This window comes from Sprattus sprattus (assembly GCF_963457725.1).
Source record: "Sprattus sprattus genome assembly, chromosome: 3".
NCBI classification, from domain to species: domain Eukaryota; kingdom Metazoa; phylum Chordata; class Actinopteri; order Clupeiformes; family Clupeidae; genus Sprattus; species Sprattus sprattus.
In genome coordinates this window covers 43,725,940-43,751,514 of record NC_137922.1, presented here as the reverse complement: position 1 = coordinate 43,751,514, position 25,575 = coordinate 43,725,940, and the positions used below count along the sequence as shown (strand labels likewise).

Sequence of the window (25,575 nt, the reverse complement as noted above, 5' to 3'; positions counted from 1 at the left end):
GCATCCAACAATAATACAAAAAAGCGAACAAAAGTACAGGATGTCTGATATCGTCATTTCCGTGAACCAGCTAGTCCGGTCTGCTAGCTAGCTATGTGCTCGGAAGGCTTTCATTACCGCTAAAGGTTTGTGTCGGGAACAAGTAAATGTAAAACAAACATTCCCTCACGACTGAAATCATCTTTTGCACATGTGGTAACATAATATTATCAAGATATGAACAGCCCTTAATCGTTTTAGGTTCGACTTGATTAGATCCATTCCTTGACACAATTAGCTACCATTACCTTGTTTCGCAGGCTAATCAGCTAAGTAAACATGTAGCAAGCTAGCTTGATAGAGTACACATTTGTTTGAATAATACATGCCGATATAATTTAATCATTGTCTGGTATGTTGTATTGTCTTTGGTGTGCAAGCGATCTATGTGTTCAGAAATGTAATGTGAATGATTTTTGTAGTTTGAGAGGTCGCGAGTTGCCGGTATGCAATGTTAGCCAACTTAGCTCCCTCTCAAAACGTATACTTATGCGATAAGCAACACTTGTCAAGTGGTTTGACAGCAAAATAGGTCAGACTGGACTTGCCGATTGTCAGCAAGTGATTTGATCGTTACATTTATTTCGTACTGTTTGTCCTACCTGTTTGAAACAATGCAGTATTTGACCACACAAATAATGCTGTCACACAGTCAAAATGGCATCAGTTGCTTGATAAACTCAAGATTGACAATATTGTTCATTTCTTCACAGAGGGAACCATGTCTGGCACAGGTGGAGGGAAGCGTGCCTCAGGTGGGGACAGTCCCCCTGGTCCACCTGAAAAGAAATCGAAGAAAGAGGAGAAGACCACCACAACTCTAATCGAGCCCATTCGTATTGGAGGAGTCGCCTCCACGGTCAGTCTACTCATAAAAATGTCACTGACTCGGGTGTCTGTCAGCATTTTGGGCTTTATATTTCAAAGCTCTTTGTTATGTCCTCTTATTATTACAGGAAGAGATGGACATGAAGGTGATCCAGTTCAAGAACAAGAAGCTGTGTGAGCGGCTGGAACAGCGCCAGGTGATGGAGGATGAATTGCGAGAGAAGATTGAAAAGTTGGAGAAACGTCAGGCTACTGATGACACCACCCTGCTCATTGTGAATCGTTATTGGACTCAGGTATAGTAGTCATTTTATTTGGCCCTTACGTTTGTTATTTGTGCCAAATCTTCTTACATGTCTGTGTTGACAAATGTTTTAATGCCACCCTCCTATCTCCATATTAGCTTGATGAGAACCTTCAGGTCCTGCTTCGGCGTGTTAAGCCTGAGAGCCCTCCAGAGCCCACTGCAGCTCCAGAGCCTGCTGCCCCCACTCCTGCCCTGGCTCCTGAACGCCCTCCAGTGCCTGCTCCTGAGCCGGACACAGAGCCCCCACCAGCACCCTCTCCAGCTGATGGGGAAGACGTGCCAGCTCCTCCACAGCCTCCTGCCCCAGAGGAGGAGGAGGACCGGCAGCATCCGAAACACCCAGCTCCTCAGCAAGATGGCCTGGACCAACCTGCGACAGTAGTGCAACGGGCGGATGGCATCAAAGGTAGGCACCTCTTTTGGTTAATTCCATTAAGTCATTTTGTTTGAGCTTGATTTTTATTTGAATAGTTTGAATAAGTTATAACCCTAACTGAAGTCATATGTTAGGTGTGTTAGATGCTTAATTTTACTAGTTTGTACATGTCATTACAGGTTTGGGGGAATTTCAAATCTCCTGATATTTTGGAATTCACAATTTACATTGTTTGTAAAACAGATGCTTTTGTTGACCTCCAGATTTGCTCTTAATTAGCTTTCAAAATTGCTGTCAGTGTGAGGACTGCTCTATCTGCCAACTTCAGAAACAGGGGCATATTGAGCTGTGAAGATGGGCAGAAAAAAATAAACATAGATTGATATCTTGGCTGCAGTGGAAGAGAATGATCAGTGATGGCCTTCCATTTCAAATTCTTGCAAAATGTTGAGGGTTTGCACAGACACCCTAGGCAAGTGTGTATGTGCAAGAGGAAATGCTTCTCTTCATGATCTATGTCAAGTGAGGAATACAATGTGAAGGCTTGCAGCACTTTGTACATTTGTTTTCCATTATTTGACATAAGATCACAGTACTCAGTTGTTTTGAAAAAACTTTCACCTGTTTGTCAAGGAGTTTGTCAGTTTGTTTGAGTTTTCTTCTCTGGTAATGGCTAACACTGTGGATTGGTGAACACAAGCCGTGAATTGACTTGTTGCAGCAGTTATCTACACTCTAAATTCAAAGTAAAACCATAATGTTGTTTGGGGAGGCTAACACTGTAATTTACGACCTGGTTTATCTCACCATGGGCCAGTTTGTGGTCTTCACCCGAGTTCTGCTAATAGAAAGCAGCTATCTGAACCAGCTGCATAAATGCTTTTTGACACGTCATGGTCCCACCAGGCGTGATCCCTGTCACTTATCACCATTTATCACGTTGATTTAGGGTTCAAGTTGAGTGTGAATTTTCACCAGGCCAACATGAAAGAATAACAGAATTTCCTCGTCGTCCCTCCCCTCTGCCCCCCAGCACTCCCTCCACCGACCCCTCTGAGTGGCAGTGCCAAGGAGTTCCTGACCACCCTGGACCACTGCTGCGAGGAGGAGCTGGGCCTGCAGCTGCAGGATCGCATGCAGTTCAGCAAGGGCGCCATGGCCTGCATGGTGTGCGTCTTTGACCGGCTACACTCCAACATCGAGGACCTGTGCGCCCGAGTCCAGAGTGCAGGTGAGGCCTGGGCGTCTTGTCCTCAATTCACTCTCATTCCGAACCACCATCAAAGAATGTTCAAACAGCGCACTGCGCTCTCCGAAGTGCTTACAAACACGGTTGAGCTGTGCACACACGGTACATATATAAGCAGTGACGCTTGCGTGTTTCCGTACTATCTGATGGGTTCACTGTTGGATGCTATGCTCCAGTTCTGTTGCCTTCATTGGTTTGCAATGAGGGATAACCCCTCTGTGTCCCTTCAGTGAGCGAGGATGATAACCCGAGAGAGATCCTGGCCCAGAATCGCTCTCTGTTGGAGGAGAACAGGAGACTGCAGGACCTCGCCTCCTCGCTTCAGGGGAAGCACCATAAAGTGTCTATGGAGGTGTGTGCTTCATTTTTATCAGTGCCTGTTGGATGAAGTGCTCAGATGCGGCGCTGATCAAAGTGTCCCCATAAACAGTTACATCGCAGTACCTGATGGTTATAGCATAGCCTAAGCATAAACAAAAGCCACAAGTATAAACAATATTTTATTCCCCACACAATTTATCATGAATATGGGAATGGGATAGGCATGTCTTTGGGATGATCTGTTATGTTTCACATTCTGCCACAGTTTATTGGCTTCTGTGTAGCGTTATGAGGGCTGAATATCAACCAAACAATCACAAGTTGTTGTACCCAATACCGATACCTATGCTGGGAAGATATTTAAACAAGATGGAGACAAAAAAGAAAGAAAACAATGAAACATTTCAAAAATATGAAGCTGTTTATCTTTTTCTCTCCCTCTTCGTTCAGTATAACGAGTTGGTGGATAAGGTGACTGGCTCGGAGACAAAGGTGTCTGAGATGGAGACAGCTGTGGAGGACCTGCAGTGGGACATTGAGAAGCTGCGGAACCGAGAGCAGAAGCTCAACAAGCACCTGGCTGAGGCCCTGGAACAGGTAAGCCAGCTGCTATGCCCGCCATTCAGTCTGCTGCTTAATGCCAGGAGACAGCTTGAACACTAGGTAGTTGCATTCAAGCCAGTACCTAGGGATGGAGAGCTTTTATGCTGTTTTATGTTGTAGGCCTTCGTTGATTGCTTTCAGAGCATTCTCTGGAATACACATGATTCTGACAGCGTAGTATGTGCATACAGGGCAGTGCCAAATTATTTTCATTTATCTTTATATCTTATTTTTAAGTTTACTATTGTGTGATATTAGTATGTCAGTTAAGTTTTGATGACTTGAACACCACCCAGAGTGAATGTATTTTTGTCTTCATGATGTGGATATTATAAGAATTACCAAGCCAGATCAATGAGTTCTGTAGTGTCTCTGTGCCTTTTTTATATAGTTTCCCATCATCTCAATTGCTGCTTCGGATCAACAGATGAGATTGACTAATTGATGATTTTTCTTAACTTCTCCGTGGTTGTATTCCTCTCGTAGTTAAACTCAGGCTACTACGCCACAGGCAGCTCAGGAGGGCTCCCTGGAGGTCAGATCACCCTCAGCATACAGAAGGTGAGGACTCATCCACACTGTTAAATCATCGACACGCTCCTTGATTCATTCAGCGCTGCAGTAGTGTGCGCCAAATCATTTGACAGAAATAATGAGCAATGGCCTGAAACTTCCCCCTCTCCCTGTGCCCAGTTTGAGCTGCTGAATGCCGAGCTCGAGCAGAACCAGGAGCTGGCCAACAGCCGCATGGCGGAGCTGGAGAAACTGCAGCAGGAACTCCAGGAGGCTGTCAAGGAGAGCGAGAAGCTAAAGGTAGTGGGAAACGCCTGGCTATATGGGGTCTCTTGGTTATTTACTGTTTTAACATGTCTTTGTTGGGATTGTTCATCGGCCGTCGTTTATAGCAGTGTCAGCAAGTGGTGCATTTGCCAGCGTTGGTAGAAGTCGGAAATAGGATAACGAAATTGTATTGAAAGTAAAAGTATTAACAGGGAGTAATAACAGTGATGACTCAGTGATGATTTGAAGTAGTCATGGGCTGTCATTCTTAGCAATACCGTTTAGTGTAAGTCCAACAGGTGCGAATGTGCCATGCTATGAACAGAGAAGCTGAAAAGTATTTCTGGTCATCAAAAAAAAAGATAATGAAAGTATTTATTAGTATAACCGAATGTGAAAGCAGAAGTAACACCAGAGAGTGGAATAGATAACTAATTGCTTTTGCCTCTCAACATGTTTCTTTGTGATCAACAGATGGATCTGCGGAACATTCCAGAAGAAGTGGTAAAGGAGACACCGGAGTACAAGTGCCTGCAGTCACAGTTCTCCCTGCTGTACAATGAGTCTCTCAGCGTGAAGACCCAGCTGGACGAGGCGCGGGCGCTGCTGCTGACGGCCAAGAACGCTCACCTCAGACAGATTGAGCACATGGAGGTGAGCTGCAGACTACACTGTGTATGTGTTAGTTGTTTTATATGTCATTTTTACTATTGTTAAGAGAGCGCCAAATAAGCTGTTCGGGTGAGTTAAATAAATACAAAAAAGACTAGACCTATGGTAGTACTGTACCATTGATTGCTTGCTGTTGTTGGATACGTTAGTTACATGAAGTTTTGTGGCTCTAGGATGTTTTCAACCAAGAGAAGGCTTTGTTAGCTTACTCTACATTGTGGTGCAGACTATGGTTGGTAATTTTAGATAAGGAAGTAAAGATATAGTCCACTGCTGCCATATTTTTAAATCTTTAAGATAGCAGCCGGCTGACATTCAGGCTAAGTTTAACCGTTGTGATAACTGGAAATAGCCATACGTTGTGTCAAAGCTCAGTTCCCATGGCCAGACTCCTCTTCCCCCCACCCTTCCCCCTCCCTACGCCTCATTGTTGTGGCTTCCTGTGTCCCTGCGGCCTGACACAATGCCTGTCTCGGGCAGAGTGACGAGCTGTCCCTGCAGAAGAAGCTCCGCACCGAGGTCATCCAGCTGGAAGACACGCTGGCCCAGGTGCGCAAGGAATACGAGATGCTGCGCATCGAGTTCGAGCAGAACCTGGCAGCCAACGAGCAAGCAGGTAAATACCCCCCCCCCCCCCACCCACCCCCACATGCTTCAGACGTTCTAGCAGTTTCTGTGGCTTAAGACTGGGGCACTGCATCAGCCCAGCAGCACATGAACATCAACCTGCTAGCACACAACAGACACTCACCCCATCCTCCAGAAGTATGGAAATAACCTAGAGGAAGTGGGTTTGAAAATAGTTTGCACATTTCACCATAATTTCTTATCTTAGATGTATTAAAGTCATTTACCAAAACCTATGGCAAGATCAGCATTTTTTTTTGTGATAACATAGTAATGGTAACCATCAGGTAAAATTAAATAATCTTTAGAGAATAATTGCCAGTTGAGGATAATTCACGACAGATCCGATAAAGATCAATGTATCGGGCTGGACTGTGTAGTTCTTGCAAGACAGAGGACGACCCCTTTTAATGCAGTTTCTACACGTTTCTTTGGAAGATGGCCAGGTTCAGGCAGCTTTTATTGGCATGTCAGTGTAAGGTAGTTTTTACACAGATAAAGGCTTTTTGGTGCAGGAAGAATGATTTTATCTGAGATTTTGAGAAGATACTTATTCACTCTGGTGCTGTTTAAGTGCAGGGGTAATCTGCGATCTGTATCGTATCCAGGGAATAATAAACCAGCATGGATGCCAGTGCATTTTACAGTGACATGCATGGGTGGAGATCTCATTTCAGTCTTGGGGGGACAAGAAACAGAAACATTTCTTGAGCAATTCCTGAGGGAGACACAAAAGAGGCTTCCAAAAGTACTGTTGTGCTTGTATTAAATGTATATGCCTGGGATTTTCCACTCTATGGTGACATGCTATTCCCTCAAAGTCAGTTTCTTATTGGTCCCAGTTTCACTTTCCAACATGACAACGACCCAGAGCGTTTCTCCTAGCTGTAAATCATATCTGGAGAGGACACGGTCAGCTGGAATGTATTCATAGAAGGGCCTGCCCAGTGATATTAACTCGACTGGGCTTCTGTTATATGGCAGGAACTGGACTGCATGTCCGGTAGCTGTGTCGAGCCAGTGTGAGTCATCTCTGGGCTACTGTCAGGCGGCTTGTAGTAATACATAAAGTGAATATTTGAAACAAACTTACTGTTAGGGTGCCCACAGTACAGCCACCGATGATGGGTTCTTTGTTCCAGTATTTGTCTTTTTTGTAATTCGTTGTATTTGATAATACAAGTTTGATTGTTTGTTTGTTTAATCACTTATGAATGCAAATGTCATTCTTTTGTCAAGTTAATGTGTTCAGTCAACATTGTTCAACTCACTTCAGTGGCTGCCAGTTTGATTTCACCTATTAATTCATTTTTTTTTTTTTTTCTGGAGTTTCTGCCTGATAGATGTCTCTGTTGGTGATGGGATAAGTGCACTCAGCAGTGTCGTTTTTTATAAAATGTCTACCCCCACCCACCCACCACTGGACCACTCCCACATCCACTAATTGAACTCGAGCTTGTTAGGGAAGTTCTGCTTTTTTATCGGTCCTGCTGCCCACAAAAACGGTGACTTCCTTTGTTGCAGTCGCCAGGAGTTACTGTTACCATGGACGCGAGGCAGGAAATGTGTGTATGTGCACGCAAGCTAGGGAACACATCCTGTCTTTGCCTCCCCCCCAGCCATAACTGTGTGTGTTTTGGCCCGTGTCCACCAGTGAACGTGGAACAGAGATAGTGACATGCACCCATTGTATCTGCTTTTATCAGGCATAACCATCTCCCCCCCTTCCGCTCCTCTTTGGTAGGGCCCATCAACAGGGAGATGCGGCACCTGATCAGCAGCCTACAGAACCACAACCACCAGCTGAAGGGGGACGTGCAGCGCTACAAGAGGAAGCTCCGCGAGACCCAGATGGAGATAAACAAGGTCAGTCTGTGCCCCTCATCAGTCAGGGCAAGCCACCCCTGACCCCCCCCCCCCCCCCCCCCCCCCCCCCCCCCCAGCGGGGCGCTAAGGCGTGGAGGGTTTAGCAGGAAAAGCAATAAAGTTCACACTCTACCTAGAACGGTCCGAGTGCACGCTGCAGCGTGAGTGGCACAGGTTTAGGCACATGGGGAACAAGATGGTGATTAGGGGGCTGCCTAGTTTGGCCAGTTTCCTCAGCGCAATAAGCACATATCTACACTGACTAGTGGGTGGTTGCTGCTCTGAAAGGGTTTTGCAAAAATGCTCTTCTGGGAAAAAAAGCCTCACGACTGCCAACATATATGTAAATTCAAACAGCATTTCCAGGCATAGAGTGTGAGCAACTAAAAGCAGCTGTTCATACGTCACTCATTTGTATATACTGTACTCCTGCAGTTAATCCCTACGCTGTTAGGTTAAGAAGCAACAGTGTTTCAGTTGTTACATTTGAAAGTTTTACAGATTATAGCAAAAGGAATTAAGGAGACCCCTGGTCAATCCTATTCACTAAAACAGTAATTTACCTTAACCCATACCCTAAAAATAGAAAGCAATCATAGAGATATGTTTATAGAGACTATGTAATTCATTACACTAATGTGACAAGTTTATACAAAACAAATGTAACATGTTCTTTAGAAATGTTGCTGCATGTCTGGGGGGGGGGGGGGGGGTGGAGTCGAGACATTCTGGGTGTGCTCATGAAGATAACTGATGTCACCGGTGATGGTATCTCGTACTTTTCCCAGACTCGCTCACATTCTTTTGTGTTTACATTTCCACTCCTGAGGAATTCTCAGTATGACCCATAAAAACCAGAGTGAGCCTCTCTCAATCTGTGCTCTCTGACCTAATGTGTAATCCGTGTCTCAGTGTCTCAGCACCAGACCGCTGTGTTGAGTACATACCCAGAAATGACGCACTGGATCCTTACTGAGATCAAATGACATGAATGGATGTTTACAAAATGGATTATTGAAGGGCAGGCTTAAAGCTGTTTTTTTTATAACTATAAAAAGCCTTTACTAAATAGTTAAAAAGCCTTAACTAATTGTCTTTATAACCATGAGACTTTTGGATGTATGTTATGCATAATCTGATCAGTGGGCAGGATTGTTCTCGATTTTATACTGGCTGAAGATTTGAGAAAACGATGCCTTACTGGCTGGATCCAAACTCTGTTGTTCAGTGTTGTGTTCTGAGCCATGCAGCCTTGTTTCGGGCAGGGATGAAGGGATGTAATTGCCATCGCTGTGTTGTATCTAAATCCCCTTCTGTTTTTCCTCTGTCCATCTTTCCCCTCTTTTTCCTCCTCCTCCTCTTCCTCCTGCGCCCCTAAGCTGCGCTGCCAGAGCGGGGAAGCCAGCGTGGTGCTGCCGCTGGAGGAGCCGGTGATTGACGGGGGCCTGGAGGTGAAGAAGGAGGAGGACGAGGACCAGCAGGAAGAGGAGGAGGAGGAGCGGCGGCGCGAGCTGGAGAGGCAGCGGGCGCGTGAGCGTGAGCGGGAGGCCGAGAGGGAGCGAGAGCGCGAGAGGGAACGAGAGAGGCAGCGCAGCGAGGAGCTGAAGAGGAAGGACTCGGACACGCTCAAGATGCTCCGCGCAGAGCTGAAGTGCGTACCCGGTTCACACGGCCCCCACAGGCTGTGCTACATGGTCCCCGCAGGCTGTGACACACACACACACTCACAGGCACACACACACACGTCTGGTTGTAGCAGAGTTAGGCAGCACAGGGTGGGATACAGGGCAAGCCGTTTTCCATTTGTTGATGTCATGACCCCCCCAAGCAATGGGGCTAATTCCACCCAGATGAGCTGGTGTGCTTTGGATACCCACCCTCTAAACAGACCCCCCCCCCCCACCACCACCACCACCACCTACTCTATCACCATGGTGTAGGATAATAAAGCCAAATCTGTGGAGCTTTTTTTGTTCCACTACTCGAGCAGCCCCTCTGCTTACTTTAACACGGGTCTGTGACGCACGCAGAGCCCAGCGTCATGGCTTGGCACCTCTGCCGCTGGCCTGCGATCACTTAGCTGTATGGATGATGTAATTAATGACGCCAGCAGCTGTATGACCTCAGAGGCGCAACTTAAACATCTGGATTTCTCATGGATGAGTGAGAAGAGAAAGAAAACGCCCCCCCCTGTCCCCTCGTCCAGCCCCCCCGAGCGCCTTGTTGATCCCGTGGAGGGACCTGGGGATTATTTCCTCGAGGTCTAGCAGTAAAACTCACAAGAGCACTTTGCTTGCGTACCCAGGACTAAACATACTGGGGATGTTATAGTCAAATTTCCTAACTTCACGTAAACACAGGAAATTCAGAGCAGACGTGGCCGCCTGCACAAGGGGGAATGTTTTTTTTTTTTTTTCTCCACGCCTGTTCTCGCTCGGGCCTTTTGAAGCCCTGTGAGAGTGCCCACAGATATGGTTGTAACTCAAAGGACATCTTCAAAACATGTGCCAAGGGATTTGTGATAAGATTTGTTTCGCATGTGTGACCTGATAAGGAATTCTGAACCAAACACAAATTCTGAATTAAAACCATTCCATATTCTGGTCAGTTCTAAGTGAGTGAGCTGTCCTTCTCTCTCTCTCTGTCTGTGTGTGTGTGTGTGTGTGTGTGTGTGTGTGTGTGTGCGTGTGTGTGTTCGTTCCACAGGAAGGCGCAGGAGTCCCAGAAGGAGATGAAGCTGCTGTTGGACATGTACAAATCCGCCCCCAAAGAGCAGCGGGACAAAGTCCAGCTAATGGCCGCTGAGAGAAAGGCCAAAGCCGAGGTGAGTCCAACTCCACCCCCGACCCACCTCCCCCTCCTCACTCATGCTCCCTCTCTCACTCCCCCTAACTCCTCTCGGCTGTGTGAATGTCTGCCGTTGCCACTGGCAACAAAACATTGACACTTTACGTCGCTGCGACACCCCTTACCCCGAGGATAAACAGTGTTAGAGTCTGTTTTGCTTAATTCCAAGCAAAGCCATTACGTCATCGTGCGTCAAGCATTTACATTAGTGCAAAAATGCTCTTGTTACTCCTGCCAAATGAAAAACAAATGTCAGGAAAGGGGGAAGGAAAAAAAGAGGTGGGACCAGTTTGATTCCCACCCTGATAGTCTCTCCGGCTATGGTCTTTATGTTTCAGTTTTTAAGCTGACATATTTATAGGTTCATTACTGTGGGCAAAACAAGTGTAAATTTTACTCAGAGGTTTGAGATTTGATGAGGCCGGGCAACAGTCCAGATCTTGGGCGGTTGTTTTACTCCAACAGCTGCTCGTGAATCTCTCGAGCTCAGTCAGTGACACTGACGTCTCTGTGGTGGTGTTTCAAGTCATGTCTTGTGAGATAGACATTTTCGTTTGGGTTTTTTTTTTTCCATTCATGGTTGACACAAAATAAACAACACCTTTTAATATTTTATGGAGAAGTTGGGGAGCTGTAAGGAAATGCCTGAAACCATTGTGAGTCATTGATCTAAAAGTATATTCAGTAGTTTTGGATAGTTCTCTGTTTCTTATTATTTTAGTGGTTGGGCATGTTGCATGGGCATGTCTGCTTTCATCACTTGGCACGCAAGATGGAGTCTGTATACGGAATTGCATCACAGAACAAGATGTCGTGTAAAAAAATAAAATGCATTCTCACTTCATCAGGTTTACTCTTTCAAGGGAGAAAAAACCCCACCTCTGCCCTTAACCATGAGTTATAATGTGTGTGTGTGTGCGTGTGTGTGCGTGCGTGCGTGCGTGTGTGCCATGCACATGTGTGGTTCAGGTGGAAGAGCTGAGAGTCCGTGTGCGTGAGCTGGAGGAGAGGGAGAGGAAGGAGAGCAAGAAGCTGGCGGATGAGGATGCCCTGAGGAAGATCCGGGTTGCCGAGGAGACCATCGAACACCTGCAGAAGAAGCTCACCGCCACCAAACAGGTGTGTTCAGCATAACCACACCCCTCCCTTACTGCACCCTGCCTCAGGAGTAAAATGGGATTTGGGGTTCTCTTTACATTTTCAGTTTAACATTTACATGGTTCAATATGCAGAGGTCAAGTTTACTTTTTCCACAAAGCAGAATGACCTGTAAATCCACTCATCTGTATATCTGGCTAGGTCTTTTTGTATACATGTCTGTGTTTTTATCTGTCTGGTCATCTGTCTGACTAAAGCCCTTTTATTATACTATTTGGAAAACTTATAAATGTATGGGTGGGGGAATAAATTATCCAACTGCAGTGTTTAGACATCTTGTCGTGTGGCCATAACACACTGACTGACCTGTGAAAAGGGGTTTCCTCTCCGTCTGGCTCTGAGACAGACACGGGGTCAGGGGTTGTGCACTGAGTCACCCCAGTGTTTAGCAAGACTAGATAACGCTTTGAAAATACTGCCGACATTTAACAGCTATATGTAAACACTGATACCAGCACTCAGGTCAGCTCATACAAACACGCCCTAAGCAGTCACCATGTGCAGTCTTTCCGTGTGGATAGATATTTGTAGTAGATATTTATTTCCTCGAATGCCAAGTGTTCTAAGTGCTAAAACAAATAGTTCATTTGCATCCCCAAAATCCCCGCTTTTCAGTTCCATTTCGGCAGGACCCCCCCGTCCCCTTGGGGAAACGTAAATTGAGGCTTTACGAGGATTTCACAGTGTTTGGGTTAAGCTTCAAAGGGGTAACGCAAACAACGGCAGAAAGATAAAGAAAGAAAACCTCTGAAGTTGAACCTCTCTGTTTGTGCTCAAGGCCATCAATCGCTCGTGGTTGTTGGTGTGTGGTGCACGTCCACTGAATGGCCTCTGGCTCCAACACTTCCTATTTCACTACAAACCCGAGCCCTGAAGGACCGCAAATTCCAGTCAGTCAAAGGGGCTTCCCCCGTCGACATGGTTAATGCTCTGGCTATGATTTCTTGTGTTCTTACCGCTGCTGCCCAAGTCTGGCTCGCTGTGGTCTCCCCCTTACACACAGGCTCTGATCACATATATATTTTTTTGTCAGTCCCTTAGTTATGTCTAAAAAAGAAATACAACACACGCTGCACGCAGCGATTTGTTTCAGTGGAGTCAAAGCATGCTTGTGGTTCTGCATGGCAGTTGGTGTTTGTGTTGAAGGCTAATTTAGAGATCTGGCTGAGAGTCATGGCCAGAGTTGAATTTATACAGAATTGAATAGAGTCTGGCTGCGGGTTGACACGTACTTGAAATATGGCTTGGTTCTATACCCAGTTGCTGAATTGAATGGCGCGTGTGGCTTTGGGCTGTGTTGGCAGTGCACTACAAAAAAGAATAATTCAAATTATCAGCGGAGCTGTGAGCTAGTGCACCAGGGTGGAGGACATCACAGGCCAAGAATTAAATCTGTGGTCCTTGTCTCCTGGTGTCTGATAAGATTTGTGAGTTTTCCACAGGATTTAGTTCAAACTGCTTTTTCAACTCCGTGGCTTATTCTTGCAAATTTTGTAACTCCGGTCCAATTGAACTGGGCCTGCATCTGAGTTTTGCACTAGGACTGCAATAAACATTAGACCCAAACCCAGATCTAGGCCCCAACATTGGGGATCTAGGCCCATGTGTTTGATGTTCTGTTTGTTGTTGCATCATTGGTTGCACTGAGGCTGACCTGTATTTGGGGGGTCCCTGTGTGTGGGGGTTTTTCCGGCTTCGTGGCTTATTCTTGCAAATTTTGTAACTCCGGTCCAATTGAACTGGGCCTGCATCTGAGTTTTGCACTAGGACTGCAATAAACATTAGACCCAAACCCAGATCTAGGCCCCAACATTGGGGATCTAGGCCCATGTGTTTGATGTTCTGTTTGTTGTTGCATCATTGGTTGCACTGAGGCTGACCTGTATTTGGGGGGTCCCTGTGTGTGGGGGTTTTTCCGTTGTGGCGGCAGGAGGAGGAGGCGCTGCTGAGCGAGATGGACGTGACGGGCCAGGCCTTCGAGGACATGCAGGAGCAGAACAGCCGCTTGCTGCAGCAGCTCCGCGAGAAGGACGACGCCAACTTCAAGCTCATGAGCGAGAGGATCAAGTCCAATCAGATCTACAAGCTCCTGCGGGAGGAGAAAGAGGAGCTGGCCGACCAGGTGCTCACCTTCAAGACCCAGGTGAGCCAGAGGACAGATAATAAAACGATGACCCATGATATAATAATGGAAGTTCCTACAGCAAAATCTGACTCATCCCCTTGGGATTGAGAACATTCTTTTAAGTATCCTTTCCTCGTAGAAATAAATTTAAATACAGTGATAGTTACATAAAATATAAGGTTGGTTCTCCATTCTATCATCCAAACCTCATTGTTTTATTCTTACACATATTCATCAAAAAACTACATATATAACACAAATGTCCATGTTCCAGGGTTGAGTCAATTGGACGTATCCTGGGTGGTATAGAATAGAGTTGTGTATTTCATGTAAATGGTTGATTGACCACCTCTGCTTGGCATGTGGTGTCAGGTGGAAGCCCAGCTGCTGGTGGTCCAGAAGCTGGAGGAGAAGGAGGGCATCCTGCAGAGCACTCTGGCCGCCCTGGAGAAGGAGGTGGCCATCCGTTCACAGTCCCTGGAGCTCAACAAGAGAAAGGTCTGTAATAATGCAATAATAACCTCACATTACCCCATGATGCCAAGAGGCTCATGAGTGGGATTCCTGGGCCTGTTTTTTTTTTTTTTTTTTTACCAGAGGCTCTCGCTGCCCTGTAGTCTGCTTTTGTGTTCTTGATGTAGCAGAAACTTCTGAAGAATTTCAAAGCAGGGTGTTTGCACTTGGGGAAATCTGGAATTTCTCACAAAAATGCCATCGCTCCAGTGGCCTCTCCTGTGAACATTAAAATATTGAGGGAGGATAAAAGAAAACACACTGGTCAAATATTTTCATTAAGAACAACACTAGCCCTTGTAGCTCACACCTCAGATTCTCAGATCAGTGTAAAATCTCAAAATGCTGATTACTTTTCACATACTAAGTGGTCTGTAATGTTACGACTGTGCCTTCTTTGGTCAAGGTCACCGCTACTCTATCGTCAGTGTAATGTCTAGGCAAGGCTCTAAGCTTACTTTTTTTCTTTTTTTTTTTTAATTACAAGGAGCACCTAAGTTGATATGCAAATGAAATGGTGGCACTGTAGAGCCCTGCCTGGTATAGCTTTGTGACTGTTTTTTTTAACTAGCCACAGCATTTGGCTGTGATCTTTGTGTTAGTTCATGCGTAACCGATGTTTGAGCCGCCTCTGCTCAGTCTAATTATTACTCATGTAATGCCACACAGTATTCATATCACTACATACTTTTTCATAGCACACGGTCATCATTGACACACACATACGTCAGACATATAGTAAATTAGAAATAGAAAGGTATAATGTACACAGATAAATAAAGGTAAATTAAAAACCATCAGGAGTCACTCCAAAATAATACTAATGGTTTCCTGAAAACTAGTACATGTCAGTCAGAAGTACTTCAACTGTTAATGTGACGTGGTTCTGAGGCTAAGTGATATATTTATCCCTCTTTTTTTGCCTTTCTCACACACTTTTACTCTCTTCCTCTTTTCTTTCAAATATCTGACTCCATCTTCCCCATCTGCTATCATCCTTTCTCCCTGTCTTCCCCTCACCCTCTCACTTTCTGTCCCCTTTTTGCTCTTCCCATCTCTTCCCCTTCTAACATTCCACTTCCACTTCCTCTTTCTCCCTCTCTTTTTCCCACCCTCATTTCTCTGTCTCTGTCTCTGTCTCTCTCTCTGTCTCTGTCTCTGTCTCTGTCTCTGTCTCTGTCTCTGTCTCTCTCTCTCTCTGTCTCTGTCTCTCACTCTCTCCCTCCCCTAGGCTGTGGAGGCGGCCCAGCTGGCTGAAGACCTGAAGGTGCAGCTGGAGCACACGCAGAACAAGCTCAGGGAGATCCAGGCGTCTGTGCAAGACAACCGCACCGCCCGCGAGAGGGAGAGCAGCAACCTCAAACGGGCACAGGTACGCCTGAGAAACAAACAGACACACAGACACACAGACACACAGACACACAGACACACAGACACACAGACACACAGACACACAGACACACAGACACACACACACAGACACACACACACACACACACACACACACACAAATTTGACATTTTGTCATTGGTCCCAAAAATAACTTGGCTAAAACAAAGTAATTTCCTTTTCTCATGGAAACTGTGAAAAAGCCTGAGAAGAATAACATGAAAAGTTTCAGGTGTAAACTTTAGTGACTGAGTGAGAGTTCAGTAATGCCATGTCAATATAGTTTTATTCATGGTGTACACTTTTTTGTGTGTAGTTTTCTCCCTGACTACAATAACCTCTGTGCACTGCAGGAGGATCTGTCGAGGCTTCGTCGCAGGCTGGAGAAACAGAAGAAGGTCGAGATGTACACAGATGCTGATGAGATCCTTCAAGAGGAGATCAACCAGTACAAGGTTAGCAACATGTTTAACCATAAAAACAGGGGTTCTCAATGCACTGAAAATCGTCCACCTGTCACTGCTCCAAGGTTAATTAACGTGTAATTATAACGCTCTTGATTGGCTTTGAATAATCAAGACTAGTCAGGCATGCAGTGTAGGGAAGGATGGAAAACATGGAGATTAAAGTAGGGTGTAGAAAGCCCTGCTTTAAACACCGCCGTCCTAAGAGTTGTGATGTGGCATGCAATTTCTTTGAAGTTTGAGACATGTTCTTGTTCACTTAGTTAAATATTGTATGGGGAGTTTATTCTGTAGAGCTGAAAAAGCAGCCTAATCTTTGACAATATTACTGTGTATATTAAAAATGTCTGTTATGTTATCTCTTGATTATCTTCATTAATATCTGATTGAATACACATGTTCCTCTGTCCCCTCTCTTAGGCGAAACTGCGCTGCCCATGCTGCAACACACGTGACAAGGAGACGGTGCTCACCAAGTGTTTCCACGTCTTCTGCTACGAGTGCCTGAAGACGCGCTACGACACCCGGCAGAGGAAGTGCCCCAAGTGTAACGCCGGCTTCGGGGCAAACGACTTCCACCGCATCTACATCACCTAGAGGGCCACCCGCTAGGCAGGAGTGAGCAAATCCATGGACTGAACCAAAGTACAAGGGGGGGAAAGCAAGCAAAAAAAAAAGGAAAGAAGGGAATGAGGCAGTTAAAGCAGAGTTTTTTTTTCCCATGCAAGAGTTGTGAGAGAGTGATGAAAAGGAAAAAAAAAAGGAGTGCTTGTACTTTTGCTCCAGTTTGTGAAGGACAGTTGGTGCTAGAGACCAAACTGAGAGAAGACATGAGTGTGGTGAGAGTCCTTCTTGAGTGGGTGCCGTATATAATAGAAGAAAACAAAAAACAATGACACGGGCATCCATCAGCATTACTGCACCAATACTTGTGTCTTTAGCGATGGTAGCCATGGAAGCCATGCTTCTGGATGAATGACTGACCTTCGTCCGTCCCGTCTCCCCCCTTCTCCATTTGTTTCTCAGATCTCATCATAGTTAAATTGTCTTAACTTTGTATTGTGTTCCTTTTTTTATAAATAATTTTCTTTCTGTTTTTTTTTACTAGTAGTTTCTTTTATTAAGTGAACTCATTCTTCTTAGCTGTCAATCACTATGTACAGCACATGACCATTGGCGGCAGCGAATTGGTTCCATGGCAGTTATACAGTTAAAATGTCCAGACAGCTCTACATGTTAGAATTGCAGTATGCATATCTGGCAAAGTTTGGGCTTGCAGTGCATTACATGTCTGTAAATCCCAGGCTTTAATAATGTGATGTGTGTGCGTGTGTGTAGTGAAATAATGCTTTTTGAGGTCACATGGGATCTCTTTTGCGACGGAGGGAATTTTGGGGGGGGTTCTGTCCATGGGGGTTTGACCATGTCCCTTTGGGTAAACCTGGGATACCAAGGAATGCCAGACATGAACAATGGATGAAAACTGCTATGGCTAATAACTGCTGGCACTGGAGTTGCAGGTTCAGTGACTCCACTAAGTTGAAAATCACCCCCATGCTGTTTTCAGAATTTGGGTGTTTGAAAGCACTGTTCTAAAGGAAGGTTTTTTTTTTTTTTTTTTTTTGGAACTCACTGGAAACTTCTCTCCCACAGACTGTATGGCCTTACAACTGAATCGAGTTTAAGAGTGCTCGTAACTGTAATGTGCTGTTAAGTGTCAAACAGGCCTGGTGATGACTCGAGCGTTTATTTGCAAAATCTTCAATGCATGGCTGTTTGGCCCCTTGTAACAATAGAAATGTTTCAGAAATGCTATCATGCCATTGTTGCCGATGACAAGCGCTGTGATAAATTATGTGTGGTCCTAACCAGAAAAGCTGTCCTCTGTACCTCTGTATTTGTCTCATTTTGAGAGGACCATGAGGTTTCCCCCATTTGAACAGTTTCATTACATTCATTATTTCATTTCCTCCAACATGTTTTTTTCTGTAAATCTGCCTGAAAGGAACATCATAAAGTGGGTAGACCAATTTGTTGTCCTAGTGATGTGTTCTTCATTTCATTTTCAGTTTTAGTTAATAGTCTGAATGCAATTATGAAGTGCAATGTAGATCTGCCACCAGTGAGTTAAGTAACTACACTTGCAATTGCGTATGAAACCCTATTCACTGAACCATATTTGACCATACACTTTTTCAGGTACAATTAAATGAATACAAGCAATGAGTAGTGGTGGCTTATAAATTGTTACAAGTTTAAAGAGAAAAACTATATTAGGTGGGCTACCAGGTTGTCAAACTTTGAAAAACTTTGAAAACATCGATAAGGAATTAACCTCTTTGTTTACTCTTTCACATTACAAATTTCACTTTGTGTGACAACAAATTATTGTTTCCACTAACACCAATTCCAGTCTCTTGAAACGTGGGTCGGTCCAGCCTCCGACTCCCGCCTGAAATTGAGCCAGACATTGAACTTTCAGTTTGGAACATATTCCGTGCATTACGTCGATGGGTGGGGTGACCGACCGCTGTGTATACTGTGAATAACACTGATTGTTTTCGAGAAGTTACATAGCCTTACCATTGTGAAAATGTTCACATGTAACAAATCTCAGGTCTTTATTTTGACATTTTCATAATCATGATGATTTGTCAACCTAGTATACTGATGTCAAGATATCAAAGGTTTTATCACACCCCCCACCCGGAGACCGTCTCAGTTCGAAAGTTTAATTCACGAAATAGTTTTAATACGCATTTGCAGGAAACGTACGTCTTTTGACACAGAAACATTCCCTTTAAACTACAATGTAGCTAGGTTTCCTGAAGCCTTTCGTGCGCAGCATACAGATTCGCAGTACAGTGAGCGCCGAAAGGAAATGACTCATACGAGTTGAACTGAGCGCGTGGGTGTGGGCGCTATTAAAACAAGGCTGAGAGTACTTTGGTGAGTCATTCACACGCAGGCCGTGCCATGGTGAAAAACCACTGTGGCTTTTTAATCAGATGAAATTTCAGGTTTTGCGTGAGTGTTTTTGAAGCGCTATGGATACGAATACTATATTCTGTGCTTTCTGTGGGATCATCCTGATGGCAGCAACCAGCATCAGTGGAGTAAACACGCAGAAAAGTAAGTAGCCTATTCCCTATGAAAGTATCCGCTAAGGAGAATACTTTGAGATTCTTTTGTGTGGGTAACGTGAGTTAAACGTAGGCTATTTAACAATTTGTTATGTTTAGTGTATTGAAAGTTCCGGGCGGTTCTTAAGTTCCGTAACATTTCGCCACTATAGGCTACGAGGTTGAAACTACATCTTACAGTAGACTAATACAGTTTGAGAACGTGATTTAATGTTCCTGTCTGATACGGGAATGTATGGCAACTCCAGTGGAGTTTGTGACGCTGGTGGAGTCTCGTACGAAATCGTTTCCTTCACCAGCCTCTGCTCTCACCGGTTCCGCATTCCGATCCCTTTATTTCACCCGATCTCATGCCCAGAGTTGAAATGCACCGGGACCTCTTAATCCCGGTCCAGATGATGAACACTGTCCCAGTTCTCCTGCCTCCGCTCAACAACCTACAATCTTGAGAGCAGCGAGTGGTTCATATTTTCCCACACTTCATCTGTAGGCTTTTCCAAAGGAAATGGCCTGGGACTAAAAACCATCCGGAGGAACTGGCTCCCACAATATGAAAGAATTGTCTGTTTGGAGTTTCTCAGTTGCAAGAATACCCGCGGTTCCTGTGGTTGTAGTTTTGCATGTGGAAATCCGGGAAATGTATTAAAGTGAAAACGAAATCAGGGTTGTTGCAGGGCCGTAATCCACTCATGTTTCACACTATCTGACTGGTTTAAGAATGAGGAGTAAGGGTGAGCATTGAGTTGAACTGAGAACTTCAGACTGAGAATTTGAGATTTTTGGGAAATTGTGCTTGCAAGCTGCTTACAGTCCACCCCTTTACTCAAAATGCTTTACAAGCGTGTAGAAAACATTAACAATCCTTGTGTGGTCCCCTAGTTGAAAGCTGATTGATGGGGAGGGTCGGCTCCCCTGTCAGCCACCTTTGGCCCATGCAGACAGCCTCATATAACAAGTGATTATTGAAAATGTTCTGTCATATCTGGATGTTTGTGGTGTCTGTCATCCTTCCGGTATGCTGACAGGTTGTAACATCAAAGTTCCATATTCACTGGTGTCTGATGCAGGTTGTTTGATTTGCACCAAATCCGCCATCCCACACCAGTCAGAGTCTCCAAGTCAGCAGTCCCGGTGTACAGCAATCCAATGAAAGTGCCTTTGCACACTCATCTTGCCGATGTGTCAAATGCCGAGTCAGTGACAAAGTTCCAAAAGCCCAAGTGAAATCATGAAACCTGTATGACCGTCACTTTGAAGAAAGGTTTCCAATGATGACTTTACCATTTCACTGGATGTACAGGGCAGGAAAGGATTTTCAGCCACACTGAGCCTCGAATTATACCTCAGAATATCAGATCTGATTAAATTATGGCTCAGAATATATGATTTTAATGTTGATGACACAATCAATATTTATAATTGTGAGGTAAATTGTTAATCAAAACAGTGTTTTTAAATTATGTCATAAAAAAATGAATCGTGACCAGTTAATTTAAACAGTCGTTGTTTCAACAGCAACCATCTAGACTTAAACAAAGTGGTTACACTGAAGTCCTGCATAAAGACAGGCAAACATCTATTTTTAAGACTTGAATCTATGAATAGTACCAGTTAAATCTAATATGGAAACTGTTTAACCTACATGAAGACAAGTGACGTCAAATAACCTGTCCTGTCCTACTTATGGGCAGGGAAACCCTTACGTAGAGACAGGCAAATCCTTATTTACGAGCAGGGAATCCCTCCTGCCAAGGCAGGGGAACCCTTCCAGACCTGAATCTATGAGTAGACATCAAGTAATCCACAGTAATCTGGATAGGAATACCCCATAAACCCTGGTCAAGTGACGTCAAGTTCTAAATGCAGGGAATCCCTTACTTAAAGATTTGAATCTATCAATAGCCATCAACTAATCTCAAATAATCTGAATTGGAATTCCCTGTTAGCCTTCGTCAAGGTAGATAACAAGTGACGTCATGTCCCGACAGTGATGTCCACCTCAACCACATGTTAACAGTGAAGCTGTGTTCCAGACAGGTGGATTAGTTGAGCAGGGCAGGTAGCAAAAATGAATTCTAGTCCTAAATATTTGAATTAAAGACCAGAGCGCTAGAATAGTAATAGTTTAATTTAAAATAACTTGTTGTAGTAGCCCATTGACCTACAAAGCAAGTGGTAAATAATTCTTTAGAAATGTCTAATTAGTCCATTACGTCAAAAATCAAAGAGCACCATTCCAAGTATACTAATTCCTGGGATCCTAATCTTACCAAGCAATAACACCTCAATATACTAAGCAACTATATGGATATCTGCAGCATAGGACTCAATGTACCCTTAGGATGAAAGGTCACAGGAGAATATCACAGATCACAGAACAGTTGGCTGTGAACTGTTTCCCCTGCATTACAGCAAGCCTCATCATTCTCATGCTTTGTTGTGCCTTGTTTTGATGTCAATGGGGCATTCTGTCACACCTGTTTGTGTCTGACACTCCTCAAGAGGGTCTGCGGCTTACAGCCGGATGCTTGTGGTTTCTGAGGTGAGTGCTTATGACACATAGCTGCTCATAGGTACGCCTGGCGGGGGGTTGCAAAAGTTTCATTTCAGTGAAAGTGCCCCACCACCTCCATTTGACGCAGGACTGTTTAGTTCTCACAGCAACAGAATTGCAGGGGCTCACGTACACAGGGACAGGTGGTCACAGTCTTCCGAGCACACACCAACTGCAGCACCCTCGGGTTCACTCATTCAAAAAACAATCTGGTTTTGCTTGTGCACTCACCCCATGACTAATTTGGTTTCCCAGCAAGTGCAAGAGACACATCATCTCACTGGAATTTCCCAAGGCCATTCTGAAGAACAAGACCACATGATGATTTCTTTGTTACGTACCTCCAGAACAGTTGCATTCAACAGTCAACATCTTTGTGGCATTGTGATTGATGAGAAAAAAAGCACAGCTGAAATAACAGTTGTGGTATTTCTGTAGATATCGCTTATTGAAGCTTACCTGGCATCTTTTTTTACAGCATGCAGGCCATCAGAAGTGTGGAATCCTGACGTTGATGAGTGCTTTCCCTGCTCTTCCTGTCTGCAGTACCCCAAAACTCCATCATGTGACAAATGTGAGTAGTGTAAAGTACAACTAGTTAAAAGCTACTATAAAATCTTATATATATCTGGTCCAATACACACCAACATACTTTTATGTTTTATAAATATATATAATTTCTTTCTTCTTTAAAAAAAAACAAAACATTTAGGCTTAAAATTACCAGAACTTAGTGTAATATGACATGTTGTGCCACACTGTAAGTGGGACACAGAGATGCCATTCTGATTTCTACTTTATGTGCCAGGCCCTCGCGTTCTCTCTGGTCCGACTGATGCCTGGCGACTGGCGGCCATCACCAGCCTCTCTGTGCTGGCTACTGTGCTGGTGTTTGGTGGGCTTCTCATAGGGTTGCTGGTGCACAAGTGCAGGACGAGGAGAAGCCCCTTACGAGGTGAGCACCAAGTCACGCCACAGCTCCTAGTGCTAACTGTGCAGCTTTCGTGTGTCTGTGTATGTGTGTGTGTGTGTGTGTGTGTGTGTGTGTGTGAGAGAGAGTGTGTGTGTGGGGCAGGGACAGGGGCGTTTACCCGTTAACCGTGCAGCTTCCCCAGATTTCGTGTATGAAAGGGCCTGTTGATTGTGTGTAGAGAAAGCCTGTAGTAAAAGCTTTGAACAGCACTACACTCCACTTATCTTTTTTAGATTTTGAAATAGGTTGTATCTCAAAGGTGTCTGCGGGGATGCATAATTGGAAGTATTATGTGTACATTCAACATTAAATCTTAAAAATATAAAATCTTACTAAAGTATTTACTATTTTTCTTTCCCCAGAGCCTATAGAGGAGACCACTGGACCCCTGTACCCTGTATAGCTGCCCAAGTTGGTATGCACACATGTCTTACTCTTTCTGTGAAACATAAATTAACAACAGTATGAATGGCAAGTGAATGTAATATTTACCCTCCTCTTCTCTCTGCAGTTCGATTCAGCGTTTTAAGGAACCAGAGGGCATGCGACAGAGAGCTCAGCGTCAGTGAACTGTTATTCCAGTCAATTCCCAGCGGCCTCAGATGCTGGGACTTAGACCACAGAGTATTCTTTAAGTAGTGATATTTGACTGTTCTATTTATTGTACTGGTAGCTGACATGTAGATGTGCTCAAAAGCCTAAAGTGACAAGACTACAGACTCATCTTGGATCAGCCAGGCTAAGGACCTGCCAGATGGACCCCGAAAAAGAGTGGTCCCTTGAGCTGAACTCACCTTCCAGCATTGGCCCCGGAGGAAGCAGAGGTGCCCTTCCGAGTGCAATCATCTCATTGGATTCTCCTGGAGCTAGAAAATCTGTGTTATTTGTAATTTATTTTTTCTTTTTCAGCAGTCTTTTAGGCCCTATGACTGACACACACACAATCTCACAGTGTCTTTCCTCAGTGGAGTGGAGAATTTTGATTCACTACGGTTAAGTTTCTTCTCTTAATGTCACATTCTGGTCTTAGACTCAGTCTAACCCTGCACTTTGGTATTTAATGTACAGTTAGGCATTTGAGACGACTTTAATACTAGTTGCCTTCTCTTGCCACAAGCTGTATTGAATATTTGGGCTTTCTTATACATCCTCCTACAACCCACCCCGAACTGCTATGGGACATTCCCTGGTCTTTAGTCTGGCACATGGCCTCTTGAATGTACACATTTAAGCAATAGCACATATCTTATTGAGTTGTCTTTTGTAGGTGATAGTATTAATACGTACTTCCATTTTCCAGCAGTATGCACTTAACCCTTTCTCAAGATCAACCTCATAGTCCGGATGTATACTATGTTTTGACACTGACGTGACTGTCTGTGCTTCCTTGTCTGGAGTCAGATGTTCACAGCATCTGTGGCTCAAGGGATCTGCAGAAGAAAAAAATCCTTGCCACAGCTGCAGGCATGCATAGTGGGAAGTAAGAAGCGAGGTTGCACAAGGGGTGGCCTGAACGACAGTGAACCGCTCACTGTGAAAGTGCATCTTGGGTGTCCGACCAACACAGTTCCTTAATTCCCGGTCCCTGACTAGGCAGAGCTGTGGCGCTAACTAGCACTAGCTAAAGCTGTGTCTGTGCTGTAGGCCTCAGGGCTTTCATGGTTCACTGTCCCTCCTCTATCAAGTTAGTGCATCAGACACAGATATGATGCGATTTCCTCAAAGGCTGGCTAACCTCAGCAAGGGCCAGCTATGCGCTGTCACCGAGTCTGCTTTATAATCTAGACATCAGCATCCGTAGCCACACGGTGCCTTAGAGGAGTCAGGTAAACTGTGGCGCTAACCACTGCTACCCGGGCGCCCTCTCTCTGCAGATAAGCTTTCAGATAAGCTTATGTGTAAGCAAATAAAATCTAAAAAGACCATATGTATTTTTGACTGCTGGTCAGCTATTCTGAGAATGAATTTAAAAGTCATTCAGTCAGTTTGGTTCAGTGAAACAAAGGCACATCCATGGTAACTGTCAGAAACACCATTTAGCTGGTGTCCACAGACGGTGTTCTGGGCGCTCAGAAAACACGAATAGGACATTAGTGTGGTGGAATGCGTTGCCAGCATAGATGTGCAGGAGTGCCAGAGCAAAAAGATGGGTGAAGTGGTTGAAGCACAAAGCCTCAGGTTCACAAAAAGACCTAGCTGAACTCGCTTGAGCCAAATGTTACTGACAGATGACTTGATTTGATCCGTTTAGCAGCAATACGGTTAGCATTTTCCCAAATTTCTAAAAGAACATAGGTCACAGCTGTGCAGTGTCTGTATTGTTGCTATACCGACCACCAGGAAACAATCCCCAGATGTCACAATGTGAAACAGAAGTCTAAGTTTACATTAGGTCACCGTCTCAGAGCCTAGACGCCTGTTGCCATGGCATCAATGTTGGTGGAACTGTAGAACATGTAAGATATTTGTACACATTAAAATGTTTATATGGAAAAAAAAAAAATGTCTTTCATCGTCTGTCAAAAGGTTGTGGGGGGGGGGGGGGTCTGCATTTCATAAACCAATGGCTCAATAGTATACTGTTTTTACCCCCCCAAGTGGAAGAAATACCAGCCTGCTGATTTCATCACACATTTAACCTTTTGCCTAGGGAAATCTGGCATGACATAAAAAAGTACAGCGTCTGGAGTGTGTGAGAAAATAGTAGAAAAGGGTCATCGTAGAAGTGGTCTTTACACTGT

At 44.6% G+C, this 25,575-nt stretch overlaps 1 protein-coding gene and 1 long non-coding RNA gene across 2 annotated transcripts; both read left to right on the top strand.

Annotated features, from left to right (window-relative positions):
• The first annotated feature begins 67 nt into the window (after positions 1-67).
• rnf40 (ring finger protein 40) lies at positions 68-18,187 on the top strand. Its single transcript, XM_080836013.1, has 20 exons — positions 68-125; positions 753-898; positions 996-1,163; positions 1,271-1,580; positions 2,584-2,781; positions 3,030-3,151; positions 3,571-3,717; positions 4,210-4,284; positions 4,417-4,536; positions 4,978-5,157; positions 5,656-5,791; positions 7,547-7,668; positions 9,048-9,319; positions 10,375-10,492; positions 11,485-11,634; positions 13,604-13,816; positions 14,171-14,296; positions 15,543-15,683; positions 16,054-16,155; positions 16,585-18,187. The coding sequence occupies exons 2-20, from the start codon at positions 761-763 to the stop codon at positions 16,759-16,761; spliced, it is 3,015 nt and encodes a 1,004-aa protein (XP_080692139.1). The 5' UTR covers positions 68-125; positions 753-760; the 3' UTR covers positions 16,762-18,187.
• A 967-nt stretch (positions 18,188-19,154) lies between these two features.
• On the top strand, positions 19,155-25,279 carry LOC308363277. The gene is made up of 5 exons (XR_013968598.1): positions 19,155-19,296; positions 22,340-22,435; positions 22,670-22,816; positions 23,197-23,249; positions 23,346-25,279. It is a non-coding gene; the product is annotated as an uncharacterized lncRNA (long non-coding RNA).
• Positions 25,280-25,575: the final 296 nt, after the last annotated feature.